This window comes from Acipenser ruthenus, chromosome 59, assembly GCF_902713425.1.
Source record: "Acipenser ruthenus chromosome 59, fAciRut3.2 maternal haplotype, whole genome shotgun sequence".
Taxonomy (NCBI): Eukaryota; Metazoa; Chordata; class Actinopteri; order Acipenseriformes; family Acipenseridae; genus Acipenser; species Acipenser ruthenus.
The window spans coordinates 4,383,050-4,405,453 of record NC_081247.1 but is presented as its reverse complement, the minus strand read 5'-3'; the positions used below and the strand labels follow the sequence as shown (position 1 = coordinate 4,405,453).

Genomic DNA, 22,404 nt, shown 5'->3' with positions numbered 1-22,404 from the left:
AATTATCCATTGTCGATGTTGCATCCTCAGAAATATCAAGCAGGTTAGTTAGACACGATCTCCCTTTCCTAAAACCATGCTGACTGTCTCCCAGGATACTGTTACCACAGACACACTGATAGAAAGTTAAATAGAATGATAGATTCTTTTAAAACATTTTACTTAAAAAATACTTTATTTTAACAAATACCAAAAGAAAAACAGAAAAAAACAGAAACACATTCATCGTACTATTACCACACATGAGATACAAAATGCAATTCAAATATCGTATCGCCCTAAAATGTCAAGAAAGTGCATTAAAATCACAAAAACAGACAATCTGAGTGTTTCCTCCTCCATTATACACACAAACCCACCCACATGCCAAGTGTCCAGGTCGTGCATCATAGAGTACAAGTTTAAATCGAGTCTAACGCTGGACAAAACCAGCACTCTAAAAATATCAGAAGCTACAGTCCCACACACCTTGTGTTTCCTGCTTTTTTAAGTTGCTCATTCAGCTTGTCCCAGCATAAAGTTTGCCAGTTGGTATATATCTGTCCTGTGTTTGGTGTATGGTAGCTGGTGATGTAAATTATGCCCTGCTCGGCCTCTTCCAGGGCAGGTACAGCACACTCTGTCTCAGCCAGTGCAGTCCGTCCCAGAAGAAATCCAGGATCACTTTCTGGAGCATTTGTAACAGGTGCTGCTGCAGTTCCACACAGATCAGTGCGTGACAGAGCATTGATTCTACCAGGTTATTTACCATTAAAACCTGCCCTCTGAAAGAGAATTGAGGCAGTAGCCAACGCCACCTCTCCAGACACCCCTTCGCTCCCTCCTATTTCTTTTGGGAAATGTTTTCGTCCCCCTAAAAACACCCCCTGTTCCACTGTAACCCCTGTGGTAGGACTGGAGGACTAAACCCCTCTAAACCCCTGCCCACTATCAGTATTGCACTGCTCTTTGCCCGGTTAATTCTCGCTGAGGAGATTTTTTCAAATCAGGCCTGACTGAAACACATTTCCTTTAGATTTGGTTCTTGTGTCATCAGCATGGGTGTCCATTGCAATGGGGTGTTGTGAGCCCTGTGAAAACCCGCCTCACATTAGAGGCTGTCTGGACAGGGAGAATGATAAACCTGAGAGGGGCAGCCTTGACTAATGCCTCTCTGGAAAGGAAAGGTACACGCAGTTACCCTCTGATCTTCAGCAGGCTGAGAATGTTACAATAGAGAACCTGAATCTGAGCCAAAAAAACACGGCCAAGTACTGGTGATCAGCTTGGTCAAGAAGCGGACGCACACACACGCACGCACGCACACACACTGATAGAAGGATAGACAGATTGATATATATATATTTTGAAAGTTAGATTGATAGAATGATAGATACCTAGAATTACAGATATCTAGAATGACAGAATGATAGATTGAATGATAGATTGAATGACAGATTGAATGGAAGATTGAATGGTAGATTGAATGACTGAATCTTCTGTCATTGTCATTCAATCTACCATTCAATAATTCAATCTACCATTCAATCATTCAATCTACCATTCAATCTGTCATTCAATCTACCATTCAATCCCTCCAGAGCTACCGTCCTGTCTCCCTCCTACCCTTCCTCTCCAAAACCCTCGAGCGGGCTGTACAACGCCAGCTCTCTGATTTCCTGTCCAACCACTCTCTGCTCGACCCTCTCCAATCTGGCTTCCGCTCTGCTCACTCCACTGAAACCGCCCTCCTGTCTGTCACCAACTCACTAAACTCTGCCCGAGCTGCCTCTCTCTCCTCTGTCCTAATTCTCCTCGACCTCTCTGCTGCCTTTGACACTGTCGATCACTCTATTCTACTATCCTCTCTCGCTGACCTCTGGCACTGCTCTGGCCTGGTTCTCCTCCTACCTCTCCAACCGCACTTACCAGGTAACCTGGCGTGGAGCAACCTCCACACCTCGCCCTCTCAACAGGAATCCCCCAAGGGTCAGATGCTCTGATTTTCCTCTCCTTCCCCACCTCTGACTCCACCATCCCCTCCCGCATCTCTACCTGTCTGTCTGCTATCTCCTCCTGGATGCACTCGCATCACCTCAAACTCAACCTCTCTAAATCTGATCTCCTGTTCTTTCCCTCCCCCCCCCCCCCTCTGATCTCTCTATCTCCATTCCTCTGGAATCTACCACACTCTCTCCCTCCTCAGCTAAGAACCTCTGAGTCACCCTGGACCCCTGCCTCTCTTATTCCCAGCACATCTCCACTCTGGCACGCACTTGCCGATTCTTCCTGAGCAACATACAAAGAATCCGACCCTTCCTCACCAACTACGTCACCCAGCTCCTGGTCCAGGCCCTGGTACTCTCCCGCCTAGACTACTGCAACTCCCTCCTGGCTGGCCTCCCTGCGTCCACCACCCATCCGCTCCAGCTCATCCAGAACTCTGCTGCCCGCCTGGTGTTCTCTCTGCCTCGCTTCTCCCACACAACTCCACTGCTCCGCTCACTCCACTGGCTCCCCATCACCGCTTGCATCCAGTTCAAGACTCTTGTACTAGCCTACAGATGCCTTGACCAGACTGCACCCAGCTACCTCCAGACCCTCATCTCTCCCTACACCCCCACTCGACCTCTCCGCTCCTCCTGCACTAGAAGACTGGCTCTACCTCCTCTACGCTCCCTTGCCTCCAGAGCCCGCTCCTTCTCCTCCCTTGCCCCGCAGTGGTGGAATGACCTTCCTACAGATGTCAGGACTGCCCAGTCCCTGACCACCTTCTGGCGCCTCCTCAAGACTTACCTCTTCAGACAGCACCTGTAGAACTCCTCTTTTTTTTCCCCTGGGACACTTATCACCCTTCCTTAAATGCGCTTTACTTGCTCTTATCTGCTCCCTATTTTACTGCATTTAATCCTGTACTTTAGAGTACTGTAATCTGCCAAGTGTTATTTAATCTGTAGTATTTTGTATTTAATCATATCCTGATGTAACTATCACTGACACTGTTATCTGCTGTATTATTGAATTTATCTTGTTCTTACAAGTATTAATACTTGTACTGTGATTCTTGAAATGTATTTTTGTTTACGACTGTAAGTCGCCCTGGACAAGGGCGTCTGCTAAGAAATAAATAATAATAATAATAATAATAATAGATTGAATGGTAGATTGAATGATAGATTGAATGGTAGATTGAATGGTAGATTGAATGGTAGATTGAATGGTAGAGAGCTGTAATTATAGATATATCGAGTGATAGATTGCAGGATTAATACAGACAGGCACACCTGCTCTCATGTCATTGAGGGACGCACAGGCACACACAGACACACTGATAGAAGGTTAGATAGGATGATAGATTGAATGGTAGATAGATTGCAGGATTAATACGGACAGGCACACCTGCTCTCATGTCACTGTGGAGCGTGCGCTGGAAAAGGGGAGAGAAAATGTTTCCTTGGCAACTGTAAAAACAATCAACAGAACAGAGCGAGGGAGCAGCTGTGAAGCACACTGAAGCACAAAACAGCAGTTATGTTTTTAATTAGTCTGACCAAAGTATTCAATGGAAAACTCCAATCGTTTTCTTTTGTGTATTGTCTATAACAAAGCTTTGCATCTTGGTTGTTGCCCATGCACATTCATCTTGTTAAGGTATTGTTGAATTGTTCGCTTGGGAATGTCTTGACTATCTTCTCTCAATTCTTGTGTCAAATCTTTTGCAGTAATCCGAGGATTTTGCCGGGCTGCTCGATTTTCAGATTCTCAGATTTTGCAGAAATCTTTCTTGGTCTTCCACACCTGGAGCTAGTTGCAGTAGTTCCTGTTCTCCTGTGTTTGTCAGTAATAGCCCACACAGTGCTTTTCTATAATTTTTCTTTAATTGTCATCAGGTGTAAGTTTTGAATCATGATAATTGTCAATAATTAGCAACGAATGGGTTTCATATGAACTATGTTGATTGACTCAGTCTATCAGTCTATCTATCTGTCAATAACACACTGAACCACATAGCTATCTATCTGTCTGTAACACGCTGAACCACATAGCTACATGACTCAGTCTATCTATCTGTCTATAACACACTGAACCACAGAGCATAGCGGTCAGTGTTATTTAGCAATTTTAGTGAAGGCAGGGGCAACAACACTGACTCCTCATTTAGCTCTGATTTGTCAGCTAGTCAGCAAGCGAGAGGGGGGTACACTGCTGAAAGCATTCGGGTACTTCTACAAGTAGTTAAAGGGAAAAGAGGGATTCGTGTGATCGAGCAATTTCCCTATTTAAAATTGTTCATAAATTCTGCGCAGCAAGTGAGATGCAATACAATAGTACTGGGCATGGGGAAAAAAAAGAAAGCGATCAATTGAAAAATGTGATAAACAACGTGCAGGTCTCTCTTAAAGAGCAATCATTTTACAAAAGCATTTTTCCTCTTTTCTGTGTACGTTTCCATCATCGTCTGTACTTTCCTCTCCTTTTTTAACACTACAATGCAGACTCTTAACTTGGGGCCTTTAAATATAAACAGGGCACAGATGCAGTGAAGAGAGCAGCTCTTTTTGAATATATAAAACAAAGTTAGTGTTGCCATGTTCCAAGAGACACACACTGATGAGAACAATAGATCAGAATGGACTCATGATTGGGAGGGGATGTTATTGTTAGTCATGGTACATATTTTAGTGCTGGAGTTGCCATGTTATTTGCTAAAGGTTTTAAGCATGACTGTATCACAGTAAGTGAGATCATTAGCCTGAAGAAATAGTTTTATTAGCTGGAGATTTTAATTATACAGTTGACGACCAGCTGGACAGAAATGCTCAGAGCTCCACTTCAGGTCCGTCAGGGAGCTGGTTACTGTCGTAACAGCGCATGATGTGGCAGAGGTGTGGAGATCAGTGAATCCTGATGTTAGGCAGTACACCTGGAGTAAAGCGAGCGCTGGGAATACCTGTCTAGCTCGACTTGATACTTTTTATGTTTTTAAGCATCATTTAAATTATTTTACTAAATGCATTATTCACCCCACAGGTCTATCTGACCATAGTTTGGTCAGTTTGAACACAATTATTCCTACCTCATGTCTATTCTTCCTATTGGCATTTTAATGAAATGTTTTACATATTTTTGGGAATGATGGAGGAGGCAAAATGTGGATTTTTTATCAGTAAAGCAACAGTGGGATGTGGGTAAAGTTCAGACCCGATTATTCTGCCAGCAGTACACTAAACATACTACCAAGAGCACTAGAGAGGCAGTGAGAGAGCTGGAGGAGGATATTCCTGAACTCCATAGGGCTCTGTTCAGTTATAGCGACAGGCTATACCAAGACCTGAAGCTTAAAAGGAGTAGTTTGAATGATCTGCTGGAATCGCAGGTACCGGGAGCACTGGGACGCTCACGGTTTCTCAGTCTCTCTCAGATGGATGCTCTGACTCAGTGTTTCTTCGCTTTGGAAAAACAAGTGTCACAGAGTAAAATAATACACTGCCTGCGAACAGCAGCCGGTCAGCTGTGAGCCTGAGGCCATCAGGGGGCACACTGTGGGGATCTGTTCAGAGCTCTACACAGCAGAGGATGTGGACAGGTCTGGGGGAGCTCAACAGTTCCTCCAGGGGCTGACACAGGTTCCAGAAGGAAGGGTTCAACATGGGCAAGCCACCTGGAATCGACGGACTGCCTGTTGACTTTTATAAAACGTTCTGATCTGAGTTGGGGAGTGATCTGCTGGGCATGATGGAGGAATGCATTGCAATCAAGACTTGATAAAAAAAAAATAATAATAATAATTTAGGATTTAATATCAGCCTCCAAGCTCTTTGGTTTTAAAGCTGGTCTGCTCTCCTTTGATCAAGAGAAAGCTTTTGACCAGGTATACCACATTTAATTATTGGATGTAGTTGGGGCATTTGGCTTTGGTCCTAATTTTTTGGGAAAAATTAAGTTGCTCTACAGTAACATTTTTAGTGTACTTAAAATCAGTGGTGGTCTGTGCTGTCCTTTTAAGGTCGAGGATGGAATTGGCCAGGGCTGTTCTATATCAGGAATGTTGTACTCTCTTTCATTTGAACCCCTAATGTTAAAATTGAGAACAATATTGACTGTGCTGTCCATCCCGAATGGAGCCTGTTAAGGCGGTGGCCTATGTTGATGACCTTGCTGTGTTAATAACAAATAAGAATGACATTCAAACAATAGCTGGAGCTTGAGGGTGTTTGAAAGTGTGTCCTCAGTTAGGATAAACTTGGCTAAAAGTAATGCTTTTCTGATTGGGGAGTGGGAGGGCAGCCGACCACCAGAATTACCACCAGGGCTAAAATGGAACTGGGTGGTTTTAAGGTACCTGGGAGTCTACTTGGGAGGACAGGGAATAGCGAAAGTGAACTAGGAAGAGGTAAAAGGCTGACTAGAAAACTGGCGTTGGCGTCTAACCAAGGTCTCCTACTGAGGCAGAGTGCTAATCATCAATAACTTAGTCACGTCCATGCTTTGGCACAGGCTGATGTGTGGAGACCCCCCTCCACCCCCCTCCACCCCTCCTGTTAGAAGTTCAGAAGTTATTGCTAAGTTTTCTTTGGGATGGTCTGCATTGGGTAAAGCAGGGGGTATTGTACTTACCTGTATTATGGGCATAAAGAGCAGAGTAGCGGCTTTTCAAATCCAGTTGCTCCTGAGAGTGCTGAACACTCCTGAGACTGCTGAACACTCACTGCTGAACACTCCTGAGAGTGCTGAACACTCACTGCTGAACACTCCTGAGAGTGCTGAACACTCCTGAGACTGCTGAACACTCCTGAGCTTCTGCCCTGGAGAGCGTTGGCTTTTGCTTTCCTTCACTTGGTGGGGAGGCTGCATTTTAATAGGCACCTGTTTTTAATGGACAGTGGACAGTTAAACCTATCTGTTTTACCAGTGTTTTATAGGAGATGCTGAACACCTGGAAGGTTTTTAAGACTCACAGAGATTTTAAGTCAGTAGGGCTGTTCGCAATGCTTGAAGAGTCAAATATAGAATCAAATAGTTTTATTTCACTCTTAATTTCCAGAGGAGTAGTGAAGGTTGGGAACTTAATCGATTTTGACAACAGAATCTGGAAAAGCCCTGAGTCACTAGTGAGTGAGCTGGGGGTGAAGTCAGTGCGTGTGGTGGGAGGGTTTCTAATGCGGCTCAGAGCTGCATTGTCTGGAGAGGGATTACGCCAGTTGAGCCCGTTTTTTACAGGAAAAAGTACGCTGGAGTCAGAACCTCTAGAATTGGACCTGCAGATTGGATCCGCAATAGAGCAGACCAGTGATACCACAGGGTAAATTCTGCAGGTTGGGAAATTGTACAGGGTGCAGTTTGGGTCAACTGAAAAAAGGAGACTTGTATGTGTGAAAGTGCTGCATTTCAAAAGACTAAAGGGCATGCCTGATACACACTGGAGAGAGAGGCTGCAAGTAGAGGAATCCCTCACACCTGCATGCAGGAGTCTGTACAGGACACCAATACCAAAAAGACTGGCTGATTTACAGTGGAGACAATTGCACACCATTGTGGCCACAAACTCCTTTCTCGCCACCATTAAGCCAGGGGTGGATGATAACTGTTTATTTTGCTTGAAAAGAGAGACAGTATTGTAGAAGATAGTGAGGGCGGAGACCTATGGTGTATGTTTCTGATGGTTCTGGTAAATAAACCTGAGTTACTCTACAAAGACTGGTCATTGACTGCTGCAACACACACACACACTGACACACACACACACACTGACACACACACACACACTGACACACACACACTGACACACACACACACACACTGACACACACACACACTCACACACACACTGACACACACACACTGACACACACACACACACACACATACACACACCCACACTGACACACACACACACACTTACACACACACACTGACACACACACACACACTGACACACACACACACACACACACACACTGACACACACACATTGACACACACTGACACACACACACACACTGACACACACACACACACACACACACACACACACACACTGACACACACACACACACAGTGACACACACTGACACACACACACACCACACTGACACACACACACACTCACACACACACTGACACACACACACACTCACACACATACTGACACACACACACTGACACACACACACACTCACACACTGACACACACACACACAGTGACACACACTGACACACACACACACCACACTGACACACACACACACTCACACACACACTGACACACACACACACACAGTGACACACACTGACACACACACACACACACATACTGACACACACACACTGACACACACACACACACACACACTGACACACACACACACAGTGACACACACTGACACACACACACACCACACTGACACACACACACACTGACACACACACTGACACACACACACACTCACACACATACTGACACACACACACTGACACACACACACACTCACACACTGACACACACACACACACAGTGACACACACTGACACACACACACACCACACTGACACACACACACACTCACACACACACTGACACACACACACACTCACACACATACTGACACACACACACTGACACACACACACACTCACACACTGACACACACACACACAGTGACACACACTGACACACACACACACCACACTGACACACACACACACTCACACACACACTGACACACACACACACACAGTGACACACACTGACACACACACACACACACATACTGACACACACACACTGACACACACACACACACACACACTGACACACACACACACACACACACTGAAACACACACACACACACACACTGACACACACACACACACACACTGACACACACACAAGCACACACACACACACCAGTAGTTTTACAAGTATTTCATTACTTTCTGTCTTGTTCCTGGTTACAGCCTTTGTTTGAAGTCCTAAATGATTTGCTGTTGAACTTTACCCAAATTACTTGGATCTTTGGGGTGAAGTGCACCAAAGGGAATAAAAATATATGTCAATTGGCTAACTTTCTACTGGGCCAGGCGAAAATGGCCATTTTAAAGAGTAGGAAAACCAGACTTAATGTGGCAGTGTGGGGGAGGTATGGAGTACAGGACTGGAGTGTGGGATGACTGTGTGGACTTTGCATTTCTGTAATGTATTAACCTTGACTTGCTTGAGAATTTATTTCTCTTGTATAGTATTGCAAATGTAATAGATTTTATTGATACAATAAAGTTATTTGAAAAATAAAAACACAGTGAACCACATAGCTACACGACTCAGTCTATCAGTCTATCTGTCTATAACACACTGAATCACATAGCTACACGACCGTCTATCAGTCTATCTATAACACACTGAATCACATAGCTACATGACTCCATCTATCAGTCTATCTGTCTATAACACACTGAACCACATAGCTACACGACTCCATCTATCAGTCTATCTGTCTATAACACACTGAACCACATAGCTACACGACTCCATCTATCAGTCTATCTGTCTATAACACACTGAACCACATAGCTACACGACTCCATCTATCAGTCTATCTGTCTATAACACACTGAACCACATAGCTACACGACTCCATCTATCAGTCTATCTGTCTATAACACACTGAACCACATAGCTATACGACTCCATCTATTAGTCTATCTGTCTATAACACACTGAACCACATAGCTACACGACTCAGTCTATCAGTCTATCTGTCTATAACACACTGAACCACATAGCTATACGACTCAGTCTATCAGTCTATCTGTCTATAACACACTGAATCACATAGCTACACGACTCCATCTATCAGTCTATCTGTCTATAACACACTGAACCACATAGCTACACGACTCAGTCTATCAGTCTATCTGTCTATAACACACTGAATCACATAGCTACACGACTCCATCTATCGTCTATCAGTCTATAACACACTGAATCACATAGCTACACGACTCAGTCTATCAGTCTATCTGTCTATAACACACTGAACCACATAGCTACACGACTCAGTCTATCAGTCTATCTGTCTATAACACACTGAATCACATAGCTACACGACTCAGTCTATCAGTCTATCTGTCTATAACACACTGAATCACATAGCTACACGACCGTCTATCAGTCTATCTGTCTATAACACACTGAATCACATAGCTACACGACTCCATCTATCAGTCTATCTGTCTATAACACACTGAATCACATAGCTACACGACCGTCTATCAGTCTATCTGTCTATAACACACTGAACCACATAGCTACACGACTCCATCTATCAGTCTATCTGTCTATAACACACTGAACCACATAGCTACACGACCGTCTATCAGTCTATCTGTCTATAACACACTGAACCACATAGCTACACGACTCCATCTATCAGTCTATCTGTCTATAACACACTGAACCACATAGCTACACGACTCAGTCTATCAGTCTATCTGTCTATAACACACTGAATCACATAGCTACACGACTCAGTCTATCAGTCTATCTGTCTATAACACACTGAATCACATAGCTACACGACTCAGTCTATCAGTCTATCTGTCTATAACACACTGAACCACATAGCTACACGACTCAGTCTATCAGTCTATCTGTCTATAACACACTGAACCACATAGCTACACGACTCAGTCTATCAGTCTATCTGTCTATAACACACTGAACCACATAGCTACACGACTCAGTCTATCAGTCTATCTGTCTATAACACACTGAATCACATAGCTACACGACTCCATCTATCAGTCTATCTGTCTATAACACACTGAACCACATAGCTACACGACCGTCTATCAGTCTATCTGTCTATAACACACTGAACCACATAGCTACACACAATCATAAACACCTCTGAGATCTGTGTTTACTGCAAACCATCATCTCCTAATCCCCTAATCTCTACCTCCCTCTCCCTCCCACTCTCTCTCCCTCTCCCCCCTCTCTCCCTCTTTCTCTCCCTCCCTCTCCCCCTCTCTTGCCTGCTCTCTCCCTTTCCCTCCCTCCATGCAGCGCTAGTGTGTTTCTAACCCTGCTCAAACTCCTGGCTCCTGATCATCTCTCCAGCACCTCATCTCCACTGCCTGGTACAACTCTAGCCAAACATTTTCGATATATGGAGAGGAGAGGGGAGGGGAGGGGGTAGAGAGGGAGATTGGGAGAGGGATATTGGAGAGGGGGAGGGGAGGGGGAGTGGAGGGGAGGGCTGTGTTCTAGTTGTTGACTGTGTTCACGCTGTGGTTTGTGTTGGATGGTGAGCCAGTGTCAGTATTTGTGTAGTTGCGTGTCTCGGGACTGTGTTTAGTGTTTAGTGATGCTGTGCTCAGGCTACGGTGTGAATGTTAAGCAGTTAGTTCAGTATCGTGCTCGACAGGCCTCTACAATGTTTCTGCAGGATTTTTGTTTTTGCTGCCAGAGTGAAACCTGAAGTCAGTGATGACAGGACCTGCTGTCCTAATCACTATCCTGCAGAGAGAGGGAGAGGGGAGAGAGGAGGGGAGCAGGGCAGGAACACTCCCTCTCTCCCTCTCCCCCCCTCTCCCTCTCTCTCTCCCTCTCTCTCCCTCTCTCTCTCCCTCTCCCCCTCTCTCCCTCTCCCCCCTCTCTCTCCCTCTCTCTCTCTCTCTCTGTCTCTCTCCCTCTCCCCCTCTCTCCCTCTCCCCCTCTCTCTCCCTCTCTCTCTCTCTCTCTCCCCCTCTCTCCCTCTCCCTCCCCCTCTCTCCCTCTCTCCCCCCTCTCTCCCTCTCCCCCCCCTCTCTCCCTCTCTCTCTCTCTCCCCCTCTCTCCCTCTCCCCCCTCTCTCTCCCTCTCTCTCTCTCTCTCCCTCTCCCCCTCTCTCCCTCTCCCCCCCTCTCTCTCTCTCTCTCCTCTCTCTCTCTCCTCTCTCTCTCTCTCTCTCTCTCTCCCTCTCTCCCTCTCCCCCCTCTCTCTCCCTCTCTCTCTCTCTCTCTCTGTCAGTGATGTCTCTTACAGCAGCATTGATCAGGCAGACAGAGCTGAAAGAACAGATGTGTCAGTGGTGCTGAATTACAGTAAGAATAGAGAAAGAAGGGATGAGAGACAGAGAGAGAGAAAAGAAATCAGGAATAGCATTTGGCAATACTTGCTGAACTTGTCATGCCAATAAAGTATTTGAACTTGAACCTGAGAGAGAGATAGAGAGGAGAGGGGGAGGAGAGAGGAGGGGAACAGGAGAGAGAGAGAGAGAGAGAGAGAGAGAGAGAGAGAGAGAGAGAGAGAGAGAGAGAGAGAGAGAGAGAGAGAGAGTATATATCTGTAAGAGGCTCGCTTGCACCTCAATGTTACAGTAGAGCCACAGCTCCTGTCCACGGACTCGATCACAAGCAAACCGAACCCGACCGGATCAAGACCTCGCCTTCACTGCCACCTTGCAAGATGCTGAATCACTGGACACGGAACCAAAAGTGATCGCGCTGCAAACGTGAGTCTATTAGTGTAAACAGACGCCTGTTTCGACACGCAGCACTGAAGCGCGGGGTCGCCGTTCAGTAATAATGAAACAGCGCCCGCTGGCAACATTAATCTGTTATATTGAGAGGTTTAACTGAGACACCGGAGTTTAGCTCTGGCCAAAAGTTTTGCATCGCCTAGAATTTTAGGATTGCGACAGAATACAATTTTTTTTTTTTAAAAACTGCATGAACGTAATTTAGATTACTGTCATTTACCATCATGTAATCAAAGAAACTACACAATTATATCGCAAAAAAAGTCTACAGGAAGCCATAATATTAGTGCAGTATTTCATGTTAGATTTCGAAATGTCACATTTTTTCAATTATTGTCAGTTTTTCGTTAAGTACAGTTTATGGAAAACTACAAAGCGGTGTGTAATTCAGTGTGTTAACATAACATTGTTCAGCAGGTATCACTCCAATTTATCAAGCAGATTCTGTTAGGGAGGGTGACGCTAAAATTATTGTGAGTTTATTTTAATATTTCATTTGATTTTAGTTGCCTGGTTAGCGGTTTATAATGTACCGTTATCTATTTTAGGACCGTTTTGCTGCCATTACACCCCTGGCTTTAACTGGTTTTACTGGTTTAACTGGGTTGTTGTCACTGGCTTTACTGGTTTGTTTCTCACTGTGGTAAACCATTTCACATTGAATATAACAAGCAGATTCACATTACATTTAATATAACAAGCAGATTCCCATTTAATATAACAAGCAGATTCCCATTTAATATAACAAGCAGATTCACATTTAATATAACAAGCAGATTCCCATTTAATATAACAAGCAGATTCACATTTAATATGACAAGCAGATTAACATTTAATATAACAAGCAGATTCCCATTTAATATAACAAGCAGATTCACATTTAATATAACAAGCAGATTCACATTTAATATAACAAGCAGATTCCCATTTAATATAACAAGCAGATTCACATTTAATATAACAAGCAGATTCACATTTAATATAACAAGCAGATTCACATTTAATATAACAAGCAGATTCACATTTAATATAACAAGCAGATTCACATTGAATATAACAAGCAGATTCACATTGAATATAACAAGCAGATTCACATTTAATATAACACTGTGAATCAGTGGTTTGTTCTCATTGGTTTCACTGGTTTGTTCTCACTGGTTTCTCTGATTTCACTGGTTTTTCCTCACAGGTTTCTCTGTTTCTCTGGCTTGTCCTCACTGGTTTCACTGGTTTAACTGGTTTCTCTGGTTTGTTTCCAGATGTCCTCGCTGGCGCTGGAGGAGCTGTGTCACCTGACCGCACAGTCTCTGACCTCACTAGAGCTCCGCGATCACTTCCGCGTCATCAGGCAGCTGGGTGAGGGGTCGTATGGGGAGGTCCTGCTTGCCATACACAAGGAAAAAGGTCCGGGATCAACTGTCTGTCTGACTCTGTGTCCGTGTATCTTTCTGCATTCCAAAATAGATTTTGATATATTTTGAAATACAGTTTAACTTCACTGTAAAACCCTTCTTATAACAAACTCTCTCTCTGTCCTCTCCTCTTTCCTCTCTCCTCTCCCCTCCCCTCTCCCCTCTCCCCTCTCCTCTCTCCTCTCTCCTCTCTCCTCTCCTCTCTCCTCTCTCCTCTCCTCTCTCCTCTCTCCTCTCCCCTCTCTCCTCACTCCTCTCTCCTCTCCCCTCTCCTCTCCCCTCTCCCCTCTCTCTCCTCTCCTCTCTCCTCTCTCCTCACTCCTCTCTCCTCTCCTCTCCTATCTCCCCTCTCCCCTCTCCTCTCTCCTCTCTCCCCTCTCCTCTCTCCTCTCTCCTCTCCCCTCTCCTCTCTCATCTCTCTCCTCTCTCCTCTCCTCTCCTCTCTCCCCTCTCCTCTCTCCTCTCTCCTCTCTCCTCTCCCCTCTCCTCTCTCATCTCTCTCTCCTCTCAAATTCAAATTGGGCTGAATGGCCTCCTCTCGTTTGTAAACTTTCTTATGTTCTTATGTTCTTAAACTCATAAAAAGTGCAGTGTGGTCCAATGGTTACAATCTATGGCTTGTAACCAGAAGGTCACTGGTTCAAATCTTACCTCTGCCATTGACTGACTCACTGTGTGTGACCCTGAGCAAGTCACTTAACCTCCTTGTGCTCCATCCTGTGGATGAGATGTTAAATCAATGCCCTATTGGAAGTGACTCTGCATATAATGCGCAGTTCACAGCCTACCTCTGTAAAGCACTTTGTGATGGTGGTCCACTATGAAATGTGCTATAATATATAAAAAAATAATAATAAAGAAGATTAAATTAAGTTTTGCCTAAGCATTTAGACAACAAACATCAATACAGACACAATACTAACAGATAACCCTCCTGTTCCCCCCTCCCTTCCTTTTGCCCTCCCTTCCCCTTGTATATCCTATTCCCTCCCTCCCTCCCTCCCCTATACACCCACCTACATTACTCTCCACCTACAACCCCTCCCCCCCCTGTTCCATCCCATCCCTCTCCATATTTACAGTAGCAACCATGAACAATAATGTCTGGTCTCCATGCATAGTGTTAGGCTATCTCTCAGGTTGTGGCAGGAGGCTCCATACTGGGCAGTGAGTTCAGCAGGACTGATATTTTCTCTGTGTCAGAGGTAACCAGTGGTGTACCACAGGGATCAGTATTAGGTCCTCTGCTATTCCTAATCTACATTAATGATTTAGATTCTGGTATAGTAATCAAGCTTGTTAAATTTGCAGAGGACACAAAAATAGGAGGAGTGGCAAACACTGTTGCAGCAGCAAAGGTCATTCAAAATGATCTAGACAGCATTCAGAACTGGGCAGACACATGGCAAATGACATTTAATAGAGAAAAGTGTAAAGTGTTGCACGCAGGCAATAAAAATGTGCATTATAAATATCATATGGGAGATACTGAAATTGAAGAAGGAATCTATGAAAAAGACCTAGGAGTTTATGTTGACTCAGAAATGTCTTCATCTAGACAATATGGGGAAGCTATAAAAAAGGCCAACAAGATGCTCGGATATATTGTGAGAAGTGTTGAATTTAAATCAAGGGAAGTAATGTTAAAACTTTACAATGCATTAGTAAGACCTCACCTAGAATATTGTGTTCAGTTCTGGTCACCTCGTTACAAAAAGGATATTGCTGCTCTAGAAAGAGTGTAAAGAAGAGCGACCAGAATTATCCTGGGTTTAAAAGGCATGTCGTATGCAGACAGGCTAAAAGAATTGAATCTATTCAGTCTTGAACAAAGAAGACTACGCGGTGATCTGATTCAAGCATTCAAAATCCTAAAAGGTATAGACAATGTCGACCCAGGGGACTTTTTTGACCTGAAGAAAGAAACAAGGACCAGGGGTCACACATGGAGATTAGATAAAGGGGCATTCAGAACAGAAAATAGGAGGCACTTTTTTACACAGAGAATTGTGAGGGTCTGGAACCAACTCCCCAGTAATGTTGTTGAAGCTGACGCCCTGGGATCCTTCAAGAAGCTGCTTGATGAGATTCTGGGATCAATAAGCTACTAACAACCAAACAAGCAAGATGGGCTGAATGGCCTCCTCTCGTTTGTAAACTTTCTTATGTTCTTAAAGTAAATTCTGTGACTTGATTGGCCAATTCCTACGTGTCCCTGGTTTGTTTGAATTGGGGGCAGTGTAACAGGAAGGGCATCTCTGTCTCTCAGGTACTCCGATGGCTCTGAAGCTCTGTCCTCGCAGATCCAGCTCCAAGCTCTCGTTCCTGCGTGAGTACTGCGTGTCTCTCTCTCTCTCCGCTCATCCCTCCATCATCGGTGTGTTTGGGATCGTGTTCCAGACTCCGCTGCTCTTTGGCTTCGCTCAGGAGGTGGCAGCGTGGGGAGACCTCTTCCAAATCATCCTGCCCCAGGTCCGTCCCTCCGTCTGTGTGTCAGTCCCACCCTCTGTGTGTCTGTCTGTGTGTGTGTCAGTCCCTCCCTCTGTGTGTCTGTCTGTGTGTGTGTCTGTGTGTCTGTCTGTCTGTATGTGTGTGTGTATATCTGTCTGTGTATGTGTGTCTGTCTGGCTCTGATTGTCTATTTCAGTGTATATCAACCTCCTTTTTGACACCCCTCTCTCCTCTCTCGCCTCCTCTCTCCTCTCTCCTCTCTGCTCTCTCCTCTTTCCCCTCCTCTCCTCTCTCCTCTCTCCCCTCTCTCCTCTCTCATCTCCTCTCTCCTCTCTCCTCTCTCCTCTCTCTCCTCTCCTCCTCTCTCCTCTCTCCTCTCCTTTCTCCTCTTTCCCCTCCTCTCCTCTCTCCTCTCTCCCCTCTCTCCTCTCCTCTCTTCCTCTCTCCTCTCTCTCCTCTCTCCTCGCTCCTCTCCTCCTCTCTCCTCTCCTCCTCTCTCCTCTCTCCTCTCCTCTCTCCTCTCTCCTCTCCTCTGTCTCCTCTCTCTCTCCTCTCTCCTCTCTCTGCTCTCTCCCCTCCTGTCTCCCCTCTCCCCTCTCTCCTCTCCTCCTCTCTCCTCTCTCCTCTCTCCTCTCCTCTCTCCTCTTTCCCCTCCTCTCCTCTCTTCCTCTCTCCCCTCTCTCCTCTCCTCTCTCCTCTCCTCTCTCTCCTCTCTTCCTCTCTCCTCTCTCTCCTCTCCTATCCTCTCTCCTCTCTCCTCTCCTCTCTCATCTCTCTCCTCTCCTCTCTCCTCTCTGTTCTCTCCTCTTTCTCCTCTCCTCTCTCCTCTCTCCTCTCTCTGCTCTCTCCCCTCCTCTCTCCCCTCTCTCCTCCTCCTCTCTCCTCTCTCCTCTCCTCTCTCCTCTCTCCTCTCTGTTCTCTCCTCTCTGTTCTATCCTCTCTCCTCTCTCCTCTCTCCTCTCTCTCCTCTCTCCTCTCTCTCTCCTCTCTCCTCTCTCCTCTCTCTCTCTCCTCTCTCTCCTCTCTCTGCTGTCTCCTCTCCTCTCCTCTCTCCTCTCTCCTCTCTCTGCTCTCTCCCCTCCTCTCTCCCCTCTCTCCTCCTCCTCTCTCCTCTCTCCTCTCCTCTCTCCTCTCTCCTCTCTGTTCTCTCCTCTCTGTTCTATCCTCTCTCCTCTCTCCTCTCTCTCCTCTCTCCTCTCTCTCTCCTCTCTCCTCTCTCCTCTCTCTCCTCTCCTCTCTCCTCTCTCTCTCCCCTACCCTCTCCTCTCTCTCCTCTCTCCTCTCTCCTCTCTCCTCTCTCCTCTCTCCTCTCTTCAGGTGGGAGTGCCTCCTCTCTGGGCTCAGCGTGTTCTCTCTCAGCTCTCTCCTCTTTCCTCTCTCCTCTCTTCAGGTGGGAGTGCCTCCTCTCTGGGCTCAGCGTGTTCTCTCTCAGCTCTCTCTAGCTCTTGATTTTCTTCACTCCAAGGCTCTGGTTCACCGCGACGTGAAGCCCGAGAATGTTCTGCTGTGCGGCCCGGAGTGCCGGCGGATCAAGCTGTCGGACTTCGGGCTGACGAAACACAGGGGGTCCCGAGTCCGGGGGACCAGGGGACCCGTGCCCTACAGCGCCCCCGAGCTGACTATAGAGGGAGGTGAGGGGGAGGGGGGAGGCGATGAGGGGGAGGGACTCAGTGACATCGGGAGTGATGTCACTGCGACTGCTGATATCAATGGCAATGCTAATGCTAATGTCAATGTTAATGTTAGTGGCAATGCTAAAGCTAAAGGTAATGTCCCTGCTGCTTCCCTCTCCCCTGGGCCGTGGCGGCTGGCTCTCCCCAGTCTCGACTCCTGGGCCCTGGGCGTGCTCACCTTCTGCCTGCTCACAGGGTGCTTCCCCTGGGAAAGGAGCTGCCCCTCCGACCCGCTCTACAGGGACTTCATCCGCTGGTTCGAGAGCCGGGACTCTGCTGGGGGGACTGGGAGGACTGGGAGCTCTGGAGTTGAACTGCCTGCTGATGAGGATGAGAATGAGAAATGGGGCTCTGCCCACCTCCCCCCTGCTCAGTTCCGTAGCTTCACCCCTCTCGCTCTCTCACTCTTTCGGGGGCTCCTGACCCCCAACCCCCAGGTCAGGGCCACGCCCAGAGAAGCCCTTGAATACCTGAGAGGCCCCTGGGTGAATGAGAGAGAGGGGGAGGGAGAGGGAGGGGTGGAGGGCGAGAGAGGAGGAGAGACAGGAGGAGAGAGGGAAGAAGAGAGAGGAGAGGGAGTGGGGAACTCTGCTAAGACTCAGCCCTTCATCTCTCTCAGTGTGGAGCCAGTCCTAGAGATTCACTGTGAACACTGACTGTAAACATCACTGTAAAGATGTACTGTATATATTGACTGTAAAGATTCACAGTAAAGATACACTAAAGATACACAGTAAACATTCATTCGAAATATTCACTGTAAAAAGTCACCAAAGATTCACTGTAAAGATTTACTAAAGATTCACTGTCAAGATTCACTGTAAAGATTCACTGTAAAGATTCACTGTAAAGATTTACTAAAGATTCACTGTCAAGATTCACTGTAAAGCTTCACTGTAAAGATTTACTTTAGGCATAGAGATTCACTGTGAAGATTTGCAGTACAGATTGGAGGAGTGACATCCTGGCATGATGTAACCTCTCAGCTCCACAGGACAGTTTTTTATGTCGTTTTTTCCCTCCTGTCCCTAATTAAAAACCTTGACTCTGTCCCAGATTTATTATTATTAGTCCTATTTAATGTCCAGTAGGGGGGCTACACCAGCTGGCACAGGCTGCCCAAAGACAGCCGGTGAAAAAATTCAGTTTAGAACCCCTAAACAAAAAGGGGTGCCAACAAAGACTGGCCATGAACTAATTTTAACTAAAAAACTGATTAAAGGGATGTAAATTAAATATTCAGAAAAGGGGGGGGGGGATGGTACAGAGCACGCCACTTAGAGCCCACTGGTTGATAAAAGCCGTCATGTCGCCAGCGGTCTCCGCGTGGGCATGCTCTAAAACAATCCGGGACCGGACCAGGGCCCTGAACATGGATCCGCAATCAAAGAGCCCCTCCCCGGTGATCTTGTGCTTCCTGGTCTTGTAAATGGTTAGTTTTGCAAGAGCCAGGAGCAGATTCACCAGGAGGTCTCTCTTCTTGGTGGAACCACGAACAGGGTGCCCAAAAATTAACAGGGTTGGGGAAAAATGCAGCCAGAACTGCAGCAAGAGGTTCTTCAGTAGCAAGAAGAACTACAGTCTGGCACAGAAAAAATAAATGTGAGCTACCGACTCGGACTGACCACAGAAAGGGCATGCGGTGTCTGAGTCGGTAAAGTGATGCAGGTCCTCCTGACGCGAGCGCTCTGTGCAGCACCCTCCATCCCAAGTCCCCAGCTCCTCTAGGGACCAGCGGGGAGTACAGGGCCTCCCACTGGGGACTCTCACCCTCCTGGGTGTTGGAGGGGCTCCCGCCAAGCGGTGTCTTGGAAGTGGAGGGTGTGGAGCACCATCACGTACAGGGTCTTCCTCGACACGGATCAGAGGGGGGTCGAGGAGAACTGCGAGATCCTGCTCAGGTTATTTTCGAGGGGAGGCCGAGGGGGGTCCCGTGCCTTTGGTTCAATCAGCAGGACCTGAGAGTCATGGGTAGGAATTCTTCCCCCTCGGTCGGAACGCGTCTCAGCCAATGTTGAACATGCTCTGGGTCTTGAACAGGTCCTGGTAAAAGACCAGCGATCGATCCAGAAAAGCTGCCGGTCGTAGCCCAGGCTGTACAACTGGTGCAATAGGAGGGAGGCCAGCGCACACCACTGCGGGGCCGGGTCTGCGTACAGGTATCTCTGCAGGGTCTGTAGGCAGAAGGTGTGCACCTGGCTCCTGATGCACACCAATCCTTGCCCTCCCTCGTCCAGAGGAAGGCACAGAACCCCCACAGAGACCCAATGCTTTTCGACCCAGAAGAAGTCCGTCAGCGTCCTCTGGACCCTGACGACAAACTCAGAGGGCAGGCTCAGGATGGTGAGTAGATGCCAGAGCATCGACGCCACCATCTGGTTTATGAAAAGAGCCCTGCCCCTGAAGGAAAGCAATTTCAGCAGACCCGACCACGACCTCAGTCTCGCAGCAACCTTGTCTTCCAACTCCACCTAGTTGGCTGTGACCAAGGTTTCAGGTGAACTCCCAGGTATTTGAAGCTGTCCACGCTCCACTGGAATTGCTGGAGTCGACCCACCATGGACCTACTAGTAACCCAGAGCATTTGTTCCAGTTGATCCTGGCAGAGGACGCGGCAGACTAAACACTTTGGCAGCTCCGCATCCTCTCCAGATCAACCGGATCAGAGGCCATTAGGAGCACGCTGTAAGCCAACAGGACCACCCTCATGTCCAGCATGCAGAGCACCATCCCTGTGAGCCTCCTGTGAAGGAGGAGAGGAAGGGCTCGATGCACAGCACATACAGTTGACCGGACAGAGGGCATCCTTGACATACTCCTCTCCTGAAAGTGAGGGGTGTGGTCAGGGACCAGTTAACCTTCAAAAGGCACTCGACAGAGGCGTACGAATCTGAATGCTCGTAGGGTTCCGAAGTGATACTTGTGATCCATCCGGCTGGGTGCCTTCTCCTGGTCCATAGACAGGAAGGCGACCGACTGACCGGTCCTCCTGCAGTGGTCGGGGTGGATCACGTCTGCCAGCACGGACTTGAGCTTCAGGGAGGCGGCCTTAGCCATGATTTTATAGTCTGTGCACAGCAGCGAGACCGGGCGCCAGTTTCTGAGGAAGCGCAGATCCCCTTTCTTGGGCAGCAGCGTAATTACTGCCTGCCTCATTGAAAGGGGCATCTCCCCGGCCTCGTAGGCTTCCGCCAGGACCTGCGCAAAGGCGGGCCCCAGCGAGTCCCAGAACTTCTTATAGAACTCCACAGTCAGCCCGTCGATTCCTGGCAATTTGTTATAAGGCATCAGACCTTGACACCCTCGCGATGGAGAAGCACAACGCACTCACGTTGTTGCGTGAGCGCATTGCGCCTTATCTTTAACTTCATCGTCTCTCCCTGCTCCCCACTCCCAGGGGACGCGGCAGGAGAGACTGGTGGAGGGACCCTCATGGGGACTGTCTGCACCCTCAATTTAGGGGGCGCAGACGGGCGCTCGGAGTACACTATATAGTCTCGTCCCCGGTTTGGGCGCCTTTTTGCAGGACCGAGGCATGGTCTCAAGCCCGTCCTCAGTCTTCGGAGGGAGGGAATCTACCCTCTTGGGTTCTTCCCCTCCCTCTGTGGCGGTCACCAGACCGGGCTCTGCGGTGCCCGGGACCACCTCAGGCGATGTTGCCGTTTCCCCCTCAGCGACAGCACCAGGGCCGGGACCCTCGTCTCCGCCAGAGGGGGAAGCCTGAGGCAGTTGCTGTTTCGGGGGCTCCTCCTGCACCCCCTCAGTGACCGTGGCCAGAACCGGACCCTCAGTGGTGGGTTGGGGACCGGTTTAGTGGCCCTGTTGCGTGTCGGGGAGGGGATCTACCCCGAGGGTGCCACGTTCTTCCGCCCTCCTGCGTTCTTTCCCCCCCTCCGGCACCTCAGTGGCCTTTGTCTGCTTGGGCACCACCTTCTCTGCGGAGCCCAGGTCTGCCTCAGGGGATGGTTTCCGATTCCCCCCCTTGGCAGCACAAGGGCCGGGACTCCTGTCGCCGCAGGAGAGGAAGCCTGAGGCAGCTCTTGTGTTAAGGGTTCTTCTCCCCACCCCCTCCCCTCCGGCCCCTCAGTGGGGGTCGCTTGCATGGGCTCCGCGTTGTCTGCGGAGCCCACATCTGCCTCAGGAGAGGGGGCTGGTCCTTACAGCCCGGGGGGATGGTGTGGATTGCTGTCTTGAGCTCCCCTAGGGCTTGCAAGTGGGGCATAAGCAGGGCATCCTGTATGAACGGTGGCACGTTGGACAGGATAACCCTGCTGCCCAGCCCCACGAGGGGTTCGATGGGGATGAACATCCTCCTGACGGTAAGACCCCTCTCGATTGCGGTGTTCACGGCGACTTGAGGAGG

At 47.8% G+C, this 22,404-nt stretch overlaps 1 protein-coding gene across 1 annotated transcript; it reads left to right on the top strand.

The window, feature by feature from the left end:
* The first annotated feature begins 12,022 nt into the window (after window positions 1-12,022).
* On the top strand, window positions 12,023-19,091 carry LOC117410120 (serine/threonine-protein kinase SBK2). Its single transcript, XM_059018437.1, has 4 exons — window positions 12,023-12,478; window positions 13,765-13,909; window positions 16,187-16,389; window positions 17,759-19,091. The coding sequence occupies exons 2-4, from the start codon at window positions 13,765-13,767 to the stop codon at window positions 18,695-18,697; spliced, it is 1,287 nt and encodes a 428-aa protein (XP_058874420.1). The 5' UTR covers window positions 12,023-12,478; the 3' UTR covers window positions 18,698-19,091.
* The last annotated feature ends 3,313 nt before the right edge of the window (window positions 19,092-22,404 follow it).

Excerpts from the sequence above, each read along its gene's own strand:
- LOC117410120 (XM_059018437.1), top strand. The coding sequence starts at position 13,765 with ATGTCCTCGCTGGCGCTGGAGGAGCTGTGTCACCTGACCGCACAGTCT. Across the intron at positions 13,910-16,186 it reads TGCCATACACAAGGAAAAAG|GTACTCCGATGGCTCTGAAG; the intron begins GTCCGGGATCAA and ends TCTGTCTCTCAG. Across the intron at positions 16,390-17,758 it reads TCCAAATCATCCTGCCCCAG|GTGGGAGTGCCTCCTCTCTG; the intron begins GTCCGTCCCTCC and ends TCCTCTCTTCAG.